Raw genomic sequence first — 12973 nt, 5'->3', positions numbered from 1 at the left:
TGTGTGTGTGTGTGTGTGTGTCTGTGGTCAGTGAGGCAGGGAGAGACTGCGTCTCTATTCATGGGTATTAATTTGTATGTGCGATAAATAAATCTCGCCTAGGAAAAAACCAAACATATCAATATATATATGATGTCATTTCATGTTTGTATGAGCGAGGGAGTTCGTTCTGTAACTGCACATCTGTATGATGTGGCTCTTTGCAGTACCACGGTCATTTTTGAGGCTCTCAGTCTCTTACTGGTTGGCCACCCCTGCTATAAAACATTGATTATTTGTGCCTGCCTCTTTAAGAGGCAAGGAGCAAATATTGCTATCCTAGGCAGATCAACAATTTTTCAAAAGTTTTTCTTGTAGTTTTTTCGGCGCGTAACGAGTCTTAAACCTATTGGAGCAGGTACAAAAAAAGCACATCAAAACGTGCGGAAAATTCGGGAATGGTGCGCTATAACTTTTATAAGCGCCACGGCTAACGGTTTCCGAAAAGAAAAAACAAAAAAACGTAAAAAACTGCAAAAAATGTCTTATTCAAAGCAGATGGGAACAAAAACAAAATTGCTCTTTTTCAATGTCAGATTACGTCGCCATATTTTCAGTTACAGGCTTTATTCAAATTTTAAAACGTTGCCAGAATTTTCACATCTCCGCCCAATTTTAATCTGTGAGCCTTCAGGTTAGATAAAGTTTTCAGCTGTTTTTGGAGTTTAACATGGGTGCGTATTGGAAAAGTTAGAGTGGGGAGATTTTCTTTAGAGTGGGAGAAGCTGTCGATTTCCCCCCCAAAAAACCATCTCTCTCTCATCTCCATGGCCACATTTCTTCCTCTTTCTCATCATATTATACATGAAAACGTAGCTACAAGCCTTGTGCTTCGAACAAGGGGCCACTTTGTCTGGAAAATAAATGGTTCTCTCTAAAAAAGACTTAATTTGCAGCAAGTGCGCAATTTCTTCCCATCCACTCCAATGTATTTTGGGGGGACATTTTCTCACTCAAACCCAAAAGTTGAGACATTTGTCTCAACTCCTCACGGGGACACAGGACATTTTGAAAGAATGGAAGCTCACTAGAAGTCCTTCAACTTCTTCTGTCACTGACGGTGAAGAAATTTTCCAACCAAGTGTCACGGTTCTCCAACTATAATCAGTTGTTCGGGAGATGCGTATCACATTTAGTGACTGTATGTGAGCCAGCCTCTGCAACTCAGTGACGGGTGCTGAGCCAGTGTCAGGAGCTCCGTCTCCATGGCAACAGACACAGCTGCATTTAATCAGGCTGCCAACACACACAGCTGCGCCTAATCTGCCTGGTAACACAGACTGCTAAATTGTAAAGGGGACATGTGACACACACACACACACACACACACACACACACACACACACACACACACACACACACACACACACACACACACACACACACACACACACACACACACACACACACACAACAAAATTTCCTCTGGAATTTTCTCGTTTTAAAAAATATTGTCTTAGCATGTGTTCTTTCAAATTATGAAATAAAATCACATAATCACCATGTGGAATATGTGTCATCTCCCTGTGTACATGTTATTTCCATTTGTCTTCTTGCCGCTTCAAAACTGACAAATGTACCTGATCGAATCTTTTAATTGGAGAAAAAAAGCACATTTCTCTCAACTCAGGGAGCACTGAAACTAGTAAAGGTGAAAGTAAAAGATATTGACTTACAGTACAATATATGAAGCATGTCCAGTGCGCTCTTGAGAGACTTCATTTTTACTCAATAGTGATTGATACTACAGGATGGCAACTCTGAATTGGCCTCAATTAGTAGAGAAATAAATCCTGTTTGGACAATAATTTAATCTACAGTTACAAAATAAAACAGATTTCATTACATATATAGGCTCTTCAAATGTCAAAAAACATTAGTTGATGACCACTTTACAGTAGAAAAGTAAAAAGCAAAAAAAAGAGATCAAAAAGGTTTTAATGGTAGATACGGTCAAACTAGTATTTACTAAATCTATAATAGTATTTATAGGTTGAGTTCTAAAAATCAGGAACAGCCAGTCCAAGTGAAAGGTGAGTTTTTGGGTTTGGTCATCTCATATTAATCTAAAGTTCAGCATTTAACTGACAAGCTCATTAGTATTTCAACATCACAAATTAAACTCAAATTCCAAACGATCTACTTAAGTCCATCACCATAAAAACTCTTGTAGTAATTAGAGCGTTGATTGATCCCCACAGCAGGAGCGTTAGTGAGAACAGGAGTGTGCCACATGGTCTCCGCCAGTTTAAATCACAGCCGCTGCCACGCAGCATTAATTTTACTGCCGCCACGTTATGTTCCTACAAAATAAAACAAGGCTCGCAGGTCTACTCTGAATGATTTTCCCTTCAGTAGACACTACACACTGCGAACCAGCTTCAAACCTGCAGCACTATTGCATCGGAACTGCTTTGTCTGACTGCCAAAACATTTTTATCGGTGTTCCACAAGGAAGCAGCATGGGGCCACTTCTGTTCTTAGAGTTTTGGAATTCACTATCACAACTCGTTTTCCAGAATATAAATCACTTTTTTTGTGTGTTATTTGGCTGGTTGTGTTAAATATCAAACTAGAGCAGTACATACCATGTCCACTAGATGCCACTGACAACCAAATGTCATGATCCCTGTCAGTTCCGGTCATGCCCAGGGCGCGCCGCTGTTTCTCCGGCTCATTCCTGCTGCTCTGCTCTGCCCTGCACTCAGCCTCGCACACCTGCTCTGCATTAGTGATTACTCTGCTTTAAATCACAGGAAGCTCTCACCACCTTCGTCAGTCCGTCTGATCTCCACAGTCACGTCAACGCCTCACTCTGAACACTTCAAGCCATCGTGGATCCAACTCTGCCTGTTCTTCGACAACGTCTCTGCCTGCTCCCTCTCGGTACCTCTGCCAGCGGTTATTGGACTTCTTTTGTTTGCCTTTTTTCCAAGATTAAAGTTCCTAAGTTTTTTCCTCGCAACCTGTCTCTGCGTCTGCATTCTGGGTCCAGCCCTATCTCTTGGTGGGAAGTCCAGAGCCCTTGACAGAACGGACTGACCAAAAGATGGACCCAGCAGACTCTGACCCTGTCCGGCGTGCGCTGAGGACCCAGGGACAAAGGATTGCACAGCAGGAGGAGCAGCTAACGTCCATGCACACATACATAAAGGACACAACAGCACGCCAGGAGGCGCTGATCCATGGTTTAAGTGCACAACTGAACTCTCTCACCCAGGTGCTGTGTCGGGAGGGTGGACCGTCCTCTGATTCCGTCTCCTCTCCTGCCACGCCTCCTGCTCCAGACAGGGACCAGCCTGCTCCCCCTGCCGCTGGGACTGCACTGCAGCTGTCACGCCCTGAGAAATTTTCTGGGGAATCTGGTGATGTCCGGACATTCCTGACTCAATGTGAACTACACTTTGAACTTCAAGCCTCTGCCTTCCCTTCCGATCGAGCCAGGGTCGCCTTCATCCTGTCCCACCTGACCGGTCGTGCTGCTGCCTGGGCCACTGCAGAGTGGTCGCGCCGATCGGACGTTTGCTCATCCCTGGTCACCTTCACCCAAGCTCTCAGTCAGGTATTTCAACAGACCTCTCCGGGGCGGGAAGCCTCTCGCTCACTCCTTAAGCTCCGACAGGGAGGACGCCGTGCGGCAGACTACGCCATCCAGTTCCGCACCCTGGCCGCCGAGAGTGACTGGAACCCTGCAGCGCTGAATGAGGCCTTCTTCCAGGGGCTCTCTGAGCCCATCAGGACCGCCATGGTCGCCATCGATCCGCCAGCGGAGCTGGATGCTCTGATCGCCCTCGCCATCAAGATTGACCGCCGCCTGCCGGAGAGGGAGAGAGCGAGAGTAGGCCCCGCTTCTGGGAGTTCTCCGCCGCAGAGTCGGAGGAGTGACCTCGCCAGTCTTCCAGCCTTCCCATCACCATCGTCCTCCCGACCCTGCGCTGAGGAGCCCATGCAGATTGGACAAACCCGTCTCTCCCAGGAGGAGAGACTCAGGCGACAGAGAGAGGGCAGGTGCTTTTATTGCGGCGAGTTAGGACACACAGTCAGCCAATGCCAGGTAAAGGCTGCCCGATCCCCCAAGAGACAACGACTCCCGGTGAGTGATGCCATCTTCATAAACACTGTTAGCCAGGTCCAGCCACAGGTCGAGCTGGCCGCTAATCATGACACTATCTCCGTGCCTGCATTAATTGACTCTGGGGCCGAAGCCAATTTGATTCACTCCCATCTTGCCAGGTCACTAGCTCTGCAACTCATCGAGCTCCCGCGCCCCCTGGAGGTGAAGGCCGTTGACGGCTCTCTTTTGGGCAGAATAACTCACCGTACCCAGACCGTTCAAGTAAGCTTCCCAGACTGTCACAGTGAGACTATCAGTTTCCATGTTTTTCCAGAAATGTCCCATGACATCATTCTTGGTCAACCCTGGCTAGCATTACACAATCCCCAGATAGATTGGGCAACCGGACAAATCAGGGGCTGGGGGGAGAGGTGTAAGGACACTTGTTTTGCTAGAGGGGTTAATATTGAACCAGATCACCAGAATCCTGACCTGGCTACCGTCCCATCCTGTTACCATAGTTTAGCCGAAGTCTTTAGTAAGAGAAAGGCCACCACTCTACCTCCTCACCGTGTATACGACTGTGCTATTGACTTGGTTCCGGGTTCTTCCCCATCCCGTGGAAAGCTCTATTCCCTCACAGTACCTGAACGCTCCGCCATGGAGAAGTACATTAAAGACTCCCTTGCTGCTGGTCTAATCAGGCCCTCCACCTCACCTGCAGGGGCCGGCTTCTTTTTTGTTGGCAAGAAGGATGGGTCCCTGCGCCCCTGTATCGACTACAGAGCACTAAACAAGATTACAGTCAAGAATCGGTACCCTCTCCCACTCATCTCCACTGCCTTTGAGCTCCTTGAGGGGGCCAAGGTATTTACGAAACTGGACCTCCGCAACGCCTACCACTTAGTCAGAATCAGAGAGGGAGATGAGTGGAAGACTGCCTTTAACACCCCCACAGGCCACTATGAATACCTTGTCATGCCTTTTGGATTAACTAACGCTCCCGCCGTTTTCCAGAACTTTGTTAACGATGTCCTGAGGGATTATCTGAACGTCTTTACTTTTGTGTACCTCGATGACATCCTGATCTTCTCTCCCGATAAAGAGTCTCACATGCAGCATGTCCGGTTAGTCCTCCAGAGGCTGATGCAGAACCACCTGTATGTGAAAGCCGAGAAATGTGAGTTCCACAAACCCTCTGTATCCTTCCTTGGGTTTGTGTTTGCTGAGGGAGTAGTAGAGATGGACGCTGGAAAGATAACTGCTGTGATTAACTGGCCTACTCCCAAGTCTCGCAAGGACGTCCAGAGGTTCCTAGGTTTTGCTAACTTCTATCGCAAGTTCATTCGCAACTACAGCTCTATTGCTTCACCCCTGCATGCTCTCACTTCTCCTCTTAGGTCGTTTGTATGGAGCCCTGAATGCCAGTCTGCATTTCAGGCCCTTAAGGAGCGTTTCTCATCAGCCCCTGTTCTCACTCTCCCCAACACCAGTCTGCAGTTCACAGTGGAGGTGGATGCCTCCGAGGTTGGGGTAGGAGCCGTTCTGTCACAAGTTAGTCCCAAGGACCATCGGCTTCACCCCTGTGCCTTTTTGTCTAGGAAGTTGTCTTTGGCTGAGCGTAACTACGATGTGGGGGACAGGGAACTACTGGCGGTGAAACTGGCTCTTCAAGAGTGGAGACATTGGCTGGAGGGAGCTCCTCACCCTTTCCAGGTTTGGACAGATCATAAGAACCTCGAGTATCTTAAAACGGCCAAAAGGTTAAACGCACGGCAGGCCCGGTGGTCCTTATTCTTCAGCAGGTTTAATTTTTCCATTAACTTTAGACCAGGTTCCAAGAACGTTAAACCTGATGCGCTGTCCCGTTTGTTTGAATCCGATACTGTACCATCCGAGCCCAAGTCAATCCTTCCAGCGTCCTGTTTTGTTTCCGCGTTCTCGTGGGGAATCAGAGACAGGGTCAGGCAGGCCTTAGACCAGGTGGACGTTCCACCAGAGTGTCCGACAGGGAGACTGTATGTGGTTCCTGAGCTTAGGGGGGCAGTCATTGATTGGGCCCACACTCTCAAGACTTCTTGTCATCCAGGTATTACCAAGACCATGTTCGTCATAGCTCAGGGGTTCTGGTGGGCCAACATGCGTAAGGACGTTACTGAATACATAAAGGCCTGCACCATCTGTGCCACATGCAAATCCTCTAAACAGAGGGTAGTGGGGGAGCTGAGACCACTCTCTATCCCCAACAGGCCTTGGTCGCTCCTTGCCATGGACTTTGTTTCTGGCCTGCCGCCGTCTGCAGGCAACACTACTGTCCTTACGGTGGTAGACCGTTTTTCCAAGATGGTGCATTTCATTCCCCTCCCGAAGCTGCCCTCGGCCAAGGAACTAGCTGAGATAATGTTAAGGCATGTGTTCAGACTCCATGGGTTCCCCTCAGACATTGTCTCGGACAGAGGACCTCAGTTTGTTTCCCACTTCTGGAAGGAGTTCTGCAACCTCCTGGGCGCCAGCGTGAGCCTGTCTTCTGGTTTCCACCCCCAGACTAATGGCCAATCGGAGCGCCTCAACCAGGAGCTGGAAACAGGTTTGCGTTGTCTGGCATCCCAGGAGCCGTCCTCGTGGGCTGACAAGCTCATTTGGTTGGAATATGCTCACAATACATTACCTTCCTCATCAACTGGTTTCTCCCCTTTTCATGTTGTGCACGGTTTTCAACCACCTTTGTTCCCCTCCATTGACTCTCAGTCCACAGTCCCATCCGCTTTGACCTTGGTCCGGCGCTGCAAGAGGGTATGGGAGCGAGCTCGGCAGAACCTCGTCAAGATGTCCTCTGCGTACAAGGTGGCTGCCGATCGCAAGAGGACTCCAGCCCCTGAGTACCAGGAGGGTCAAAGGGTTTGGCTCTCAACACGTCATCTGCCCCTACGGGTTCAGTGCCGTAAGCTCGCACCCAGGTTTGTGGGTCCTTTCCCTGTATCCAAGGTTATTAACTCTGTGACTGTGAAGTTGAAACTACCCAGGTCAATGCGGGTACATCCAGTTTTTCATGTCAGCCAAGTCAAGCCCACGGCGGACAGCACCCTGGTTCCTCCAGTCAAACCACCTCCTCCCGCCCGGATCGTCGATGGTGGCCCTGTCTTTACTGTAAGAAAGTTGCTAGCTGCTCGCCGTCGGGGTCGAGGCATGCAATACCTGGTCGACTGGGAGGGATATGGTCCTGAGGAGCGTATGTGGGTTCCCTCACGGTTCATCATGGACCCTGGCCTCATCCGTGATTACCATGCCGTGCATCCTGGAGTTCCTGGGCCGTCGGGTGCCGGCCCTTGACGGGGGGGCACTGTCATGATCCCTGTCAGTTCCGGTCATGCCCAGGGCGCGCCGCTGTTTCTCCGGCTCATTCCTGCTGCTCTGCTCTGCCCTGCACTCAGCCTCGCACACCTGCTCTGCATTAGTGATTACTCTGCTTTAAATCACAGGAAGCTCTCACCACCTTCGTCAGTCCGTCTGATCTCCACAGTCACGTCAACGCCTCACTCTGAACACTTCAAGCCATCGTGGATCCAACTCTGCCTGTTCTTCGACAACGTCTCTGCCTGCTCCCTCTCGGTACCTCTGCCAGCGGTTATTGGACTTCTTTTGTTTGCCTTTTTTCCAAGATTAAAGTTCCTAAGTTTTTTCCTCGCAACCTGTCTCTGCGTCTGCATTCTGGGTCCAGCCCTATCTCTTGGTGGGAAGTCCAGAGCCCTTGACACCAAAAGTTGCGAGTGTCACAGAAAATAAACTCCATTACTACTGTATTTGACTGACGGAGCAAACAAATGTCTCCTAAAAGATAAGAGGAATTTAAAGTCAAACGAGAAAGCAGAAAGAGTTCGAAGAGAGCGATAAACTTGTGAGTGACTGGAGAAGGGCAGAGAAACTTACCGTAATGAAGAAAAACAAGAAGGCTGATCGTGGGGTAAATGCCGAGCAACAAATTCGCAAAAGGTTCTGGAGCAGCCGGTTCCGGTCCAGGATTATTAACTCCTACATCTGAACAGGTTGACGTCTTGGTTTAACTGAGTGTAAACATGCAGGAGGATAAACTCGAGCTTTTCTGAAAAGCTTCATTTCATTGGAAACTAGACGGATCCAAAATCCATCATTTTCTGAAACGGTGAATAATAATCGACCGTATTTCCCGGACTGTAAGTCGCTCCTGGGTTCACGTCGCAAGAGTCAAAAAATACGTCTTGAAGAGGAAAAACAACATATATAAGTCGAACTGGACGACAAGTCACATTTATTTAGAAATTTATTTCAGGAAATCCTCGACCAAGAACAGACGTTTAATCTCAAGTAGTTTGGTCTCATGGTCTCAGGGTGAAAATGACCATCGGTGGCAGGTCAGGTTCATCTCTACAAGCTGCTAGCTCCACTGTGAAGTGTGATTCTCCTCACCACCTTCTATCTTCACACACTTCTGCTCTTTCTCTGCCACACTCCGGCCCGTCGCCATGTCAAACGTGAGGTTGCTAAGCTAACCAGCTGATGGATATCTATGCTGGGTTTGAGTGGTGGGCGCCGCCATCTCGACCTGCCGGGCTGAGCCGGCCGGACATTTGCAGCTTCTGCACCCGAGCCTACGTGAGCCGGACGGTCGGCCGTCTGTCCCCACATCGTGTCCGTCCCTCTGCGGCCGGCCTGCTGGCGGGGAGTGCTACCACGGCGCTAACAGCAAATAGCTGATTGATGCTGATGGCGGTGGCTATGCTAACGGCTGACTGATGAAGTTGGTTTCACACTCGACCATCTCAGTGGAAAAGAGAGTAAAGCAATCTGAACCGGACAGAACCGGACAGAGGCTCACCACCGTAGCAGCTGGGTTCAATATTTTGATGTACAGGACCAGGACCAGCCAAACTGTGTCTCTCTGTCTCTCACTCTCTCTCTCCCCCTCTCTCGCTCTCTCTCTCTGTCCCTCTCTATCTCTCTCCCCCTCTCTCAGTCTCTCCCTCCCTCTCTGTCTCTCAGTCTCTCCCTCTCTCTCCCCCTCTCTCGCTCTCTCTCCTCCTCTCTCTCCCTGTCTCTCCCCCCCTCTCAGTCTCTCCCTCCCTCTCTGTCTCTCCCTCCCTCTCTGTCTCTCTCTCTCTCTGTCTCCCCCCCCTCAGTCTCTCCCTCCCTCTCTGTCTCTCTCCCCCTCTCTCTCTCTCTCTCTCTCCCTCTATCTCCCTGTCTGTCTCTCTCTCTCTCTCTCTCTCTCTCTCTCTCTCTCTCTCTCTCTCTCTCTCTCTCTCTCTCTCTCTCTCTCTCTCTCTCTCTCTCTCTCTCTCTCTCTCTCTCTCTCTCTCTCTCTCTCTCTCTCTCTCTCTCTCTCTCTCTCTCTCTCTCTCTCTCTCTCTCTCTCTCTCTCTCTCTCTCTCTCTCTCTCTCTCTCTCTCGATAAGCAGTGCTGATAAATTGAAACATGTCTTTAGAGAAGTGCCAGTGCTCGGTCGCTCTGGTAAAAGCATTAAAAATGCAAAGCAGGGCCCTTTAGCTGCTGCCATTGCACGCCTTGCATTTGAAGATAAATGCTGCACTGAAGTGCCTCGCCCAAGTGGCTGAGGCTACGAGGAAAGACATGGAAAAAAGAAAATCAGAAGGCAGCTTAATCCCTGAGAGCTCCAGCAGGGTCCTCAGCACATGTCTGAGCACCGGGTTTCCAAACCAGAACAAAAAGCACATTAACCCGGACTGCTGCCGAGTTCTAACACGACCCCACACACAGGTACAGCTTCTTCTTCTTCACTTTCTGTTTTTGCAACGGAGACAGTGTGGAGTGTACGGAGAATCGCGGTCCCCTTTGTCCCCCGTGGGAGGAGCCGGGTCACATACTGACAGCTCCTCCACAGCAGAGCTGTCAGATAGGAATCTGGAGGGTTTCTGGAGAGAGGCGCCTCGGTATCGCTGCATCAGAACATGGCTCAGATAAGAGAGATCCGACGAGGGGTGGAGGGACGCTTGTGTTCACAGCTCAACACTGAGACTTCAACACAGTCCGAGTCTGAACCACACGAAGAGGCCAAGGAGCCACAGAGGCGCAGCGGGGCCGACACTTCTTCAGAAGCACTTCAGACTCAAATCGAACAGATGCGTTCACTTCTCAGTTTAACTTTGTCACTCCTACATCATTAAAACAAACTAACAGCTGTTGAGCAGTAAAGGCCCACCATGCTAAATATTCAAGGAGCTTACAGACGTGTATTAAAGCAGTGTAATAGCACTGATGACCTGTGAGGGCAGTGTTGAGCAGTATAGCTGATGTATGACAAGAGAAAAGGAAACAAGGATCCTTTTGAAGAAACTGCTGAAATGCTAAAGCTGAAAATGATCCTCCAAACCAGATGACTGAATTCTTATTGTAGCAGTTGTGAATTGGTTTCATGGATGTTTGGATTCGAAACTTTGTCGCACATGAAACCGACAATGTGCACTGCCCTCTACTGGATGTATTGATTTACTATACATCAAGTAGACGAACAGCATAGAACCATAAAGTCCTTCCACTGTTGTTTCTCCTTTTTATTTTTAAACACGGGGCCTAGAGTGGGCAAATTCTAAAACGCCGATCATCTGTGGAAAACGATAACATCATTGCCCCCATCTTCTCCTCACCGCGGTCCGCAATGTCTTCTAATAACCACAACAATGGCGGACTCCATGCTCCAGGTGGCGCTGCAGGAGCTACGGATACTAGCCGGAGGAGAAGCAGGAGCATAGACCTATAAAACTCAGAAGAAGTGTAGGAGCAATAGTCTACTTCTAAATTTCTATGATCTCCGTGTCTTCTTCTGTGTTTTTGGTGAGTCACAGCGCCCCTAAAGGCCTGGCCTCTGTACTACATGCCCTTAGGGCTCGTGTTGGGCCGTGATCATAGTGACAGAATACTTTTGAGAACCCCGGGGAGAAAAAAAAAGATAGTTTTGGCTCGTGTGGGGGTGGTCTTAGTGTGGTAACTTTTAACTGCCATTACACATCCGGAGTTACGTTTTCTTACTGATTTCTATCCAGCCAACAAAAGACCTGGATTCAACCTTGTGCTGGGCTGGTTTCCGCCACATGTTTCACATGCTTGTTTGAATCAGTTCGAGTCAGTGATCCCTCTTAAGTCCCTTTTTCAAACGTAATCACATTTTAGCGAGTGATGATTCTCCAGGGATCATTTACCTTGGTTTCAAAAGGTTTCATATAAATTAATGTTCAATCATTTACCTGCTTTGGTTCTGGACAAGTCATGAAGTGATGGAGTGAGAAAAACCTTAATCCCTATAATAGCTTTAATTCTCCTATTCAAAGTGGAAGCAGGTCTTAGTTTACTCTGATGGCCTTTTGTCTTCCTTCGCTATACTTACAACTTTGCGATTACCTCAAAAAACTAATGAGAAGTCACGTTAATCATGACTAATGCTGCTCTACAAGGAGCTGGCCGTGAGCCGGAGTGTTTTCCAGTGTGTATCGATACACACCGTGCCTCTCACTTGATGTTTCTTGGGCTCCGGCGACATCTCCTGAGGGATGAATTTGATTGGCCCTTTGATCTGCCTCCGGGACCGCTTGGTGCCGTCGGGCAGCGTCTCCATGGCGATGTCGGCTTCGTCGCTGCTGGCCTGGTCGCACTCGGAGCATTGCCTGGAGAGAGGAGGAGGGTGGACGTGGATATCACACACCTGAATCTTCAATGTAGAAAGGTTCCTTAGCAGACGCCGCTCTGGGTCAAACACAAAAACTCACCGGAACACGTTCAACTGCTCGTTACCTAAAGTCCACTGTGCTCAGTTTGTCCACGACTGGGAACTAAAGGTCGTCACATTAATTGGCAACGTAGCCTCGTTTTCACACGTTTATGCAAAGCTAACCTCATTAGCTCACAGCATTCACTCAGCAGGTTACCACAGTAGTTATAAATCTTCAAACTGGGTTTGTTCACTACATCTCAAGTTCATCACGATAGCAGCGTGCACAATGGGAGAGCTCTAATTCTGATGCCATGCTCTGTACATCCAGGCTCCTCATGGTGACATGTTTGGCCAATCAGACGAGTCCTACTGCCTCAGAGTCCCGCCCACCGTGTAGGGTGGAGGGTTCAGTGAGGATGGTCATGGGAGATAAGAAAACGGTCTGCGTTTCAGAAGAAGAAATAATGTTGCAGTCGTTAAGTAAAATCATTTTCAACACATTTTATTCTGAAAATCAACACATACATGATGCTCCGTCATGCTTTGTATTCCTGTCTGGCCCAATTCTTTACTCACTGAGCAATACGACTCCCACTGGCTGAATGTGTCGACACTGGCTGCAGGATATCACATGAATGGTCTTGAATATTGGAATTAGGAAAAGATTTGTGATGAATACAGCCACGTGTGTAGATGATGCTGTTCAGTTCTTCTAAAAACAGTGCTCTTTCTCCTGCCCCTAATTTAGGGTTTCAGACGTGGAGCAACTTGTATCTTTTATTTTTTTAACAGATTTTTGTGTTTCTCACTTCTGCACTGCACCAGGTATGAAATAAATTACACAAGTTAAGTATTAATTTCTATCAACCGCACTTTTACTTTTGTATTTAAAGTGCATTGGATTTGACCATGAATAGCCAGAGCATGGAAAGTATCTTAGTCGGTGGATAAATTAGTATATGGTGTGCCCCGCTGCACAGCAACACACCACTAATGCAGTTATGTGCACACTATGAAGATGTATGAGAGAAGTATTAAAACCTTTTCACTCTACAGCAGGGGGGGGTCAAACATCAGGCTAAAACCGTCCCGCCAAACCAGCCAGCAGATTGTACTAGAATATAACATCTTTCTAAGGCGAGTCGGTAAAAACATCCATGATGCAACAGCTAAGAGACGG

At 48.4% G+C, this 12973-nt stretch overlaps 1 protein-coding gene across 12 annotated transcripts in view; it reads right to left on the bottom strand.

Annotated features, from left to right (window-relative positions):
* Positions 1–12973, bottom strand: part of phf14 (PHD finger protein 14) — a 118727-nt gene that overhangs the window by 56727 nt on the left and 49027 nt on the right. For 6 of the 12 annotated variants that reach the window (XM_080485182.1, XM_080485188.1, XM_080485191.1 and 3 more), the window contains exon 14: positions 11584–11746. In XM_080485182.1, coding sequence (XP_080341308.1) covers positions 11584–11746 — 163 coding nt within the window. The remainder of the gene's footprint in view (positions 1–11583; positions 11747–12973) is intronic. The other 6 variants (XM_080485189.1, XM_080485190.1, XM_080485192.1 and 3 more) reach the window with 1 other exon arrangement.

The sequence above is a fragment of the Lipophrys pholis genome (assembly GCF_963383615.2).
Source record: "Lipophrys pholis genome assembly, chromosome: 17".
Classification (NCBI taxonomy): Eukaryota; Metazoa; Chordata; class Actinopteri; order Blenniiformes; family Blenniidae; genus Lipophrys; species Lipophrys pholis.
Note: the sequence above shows the minus strand (reverse complement) of the source record. Positions and strands in the feature narration are given on the sequence as shown.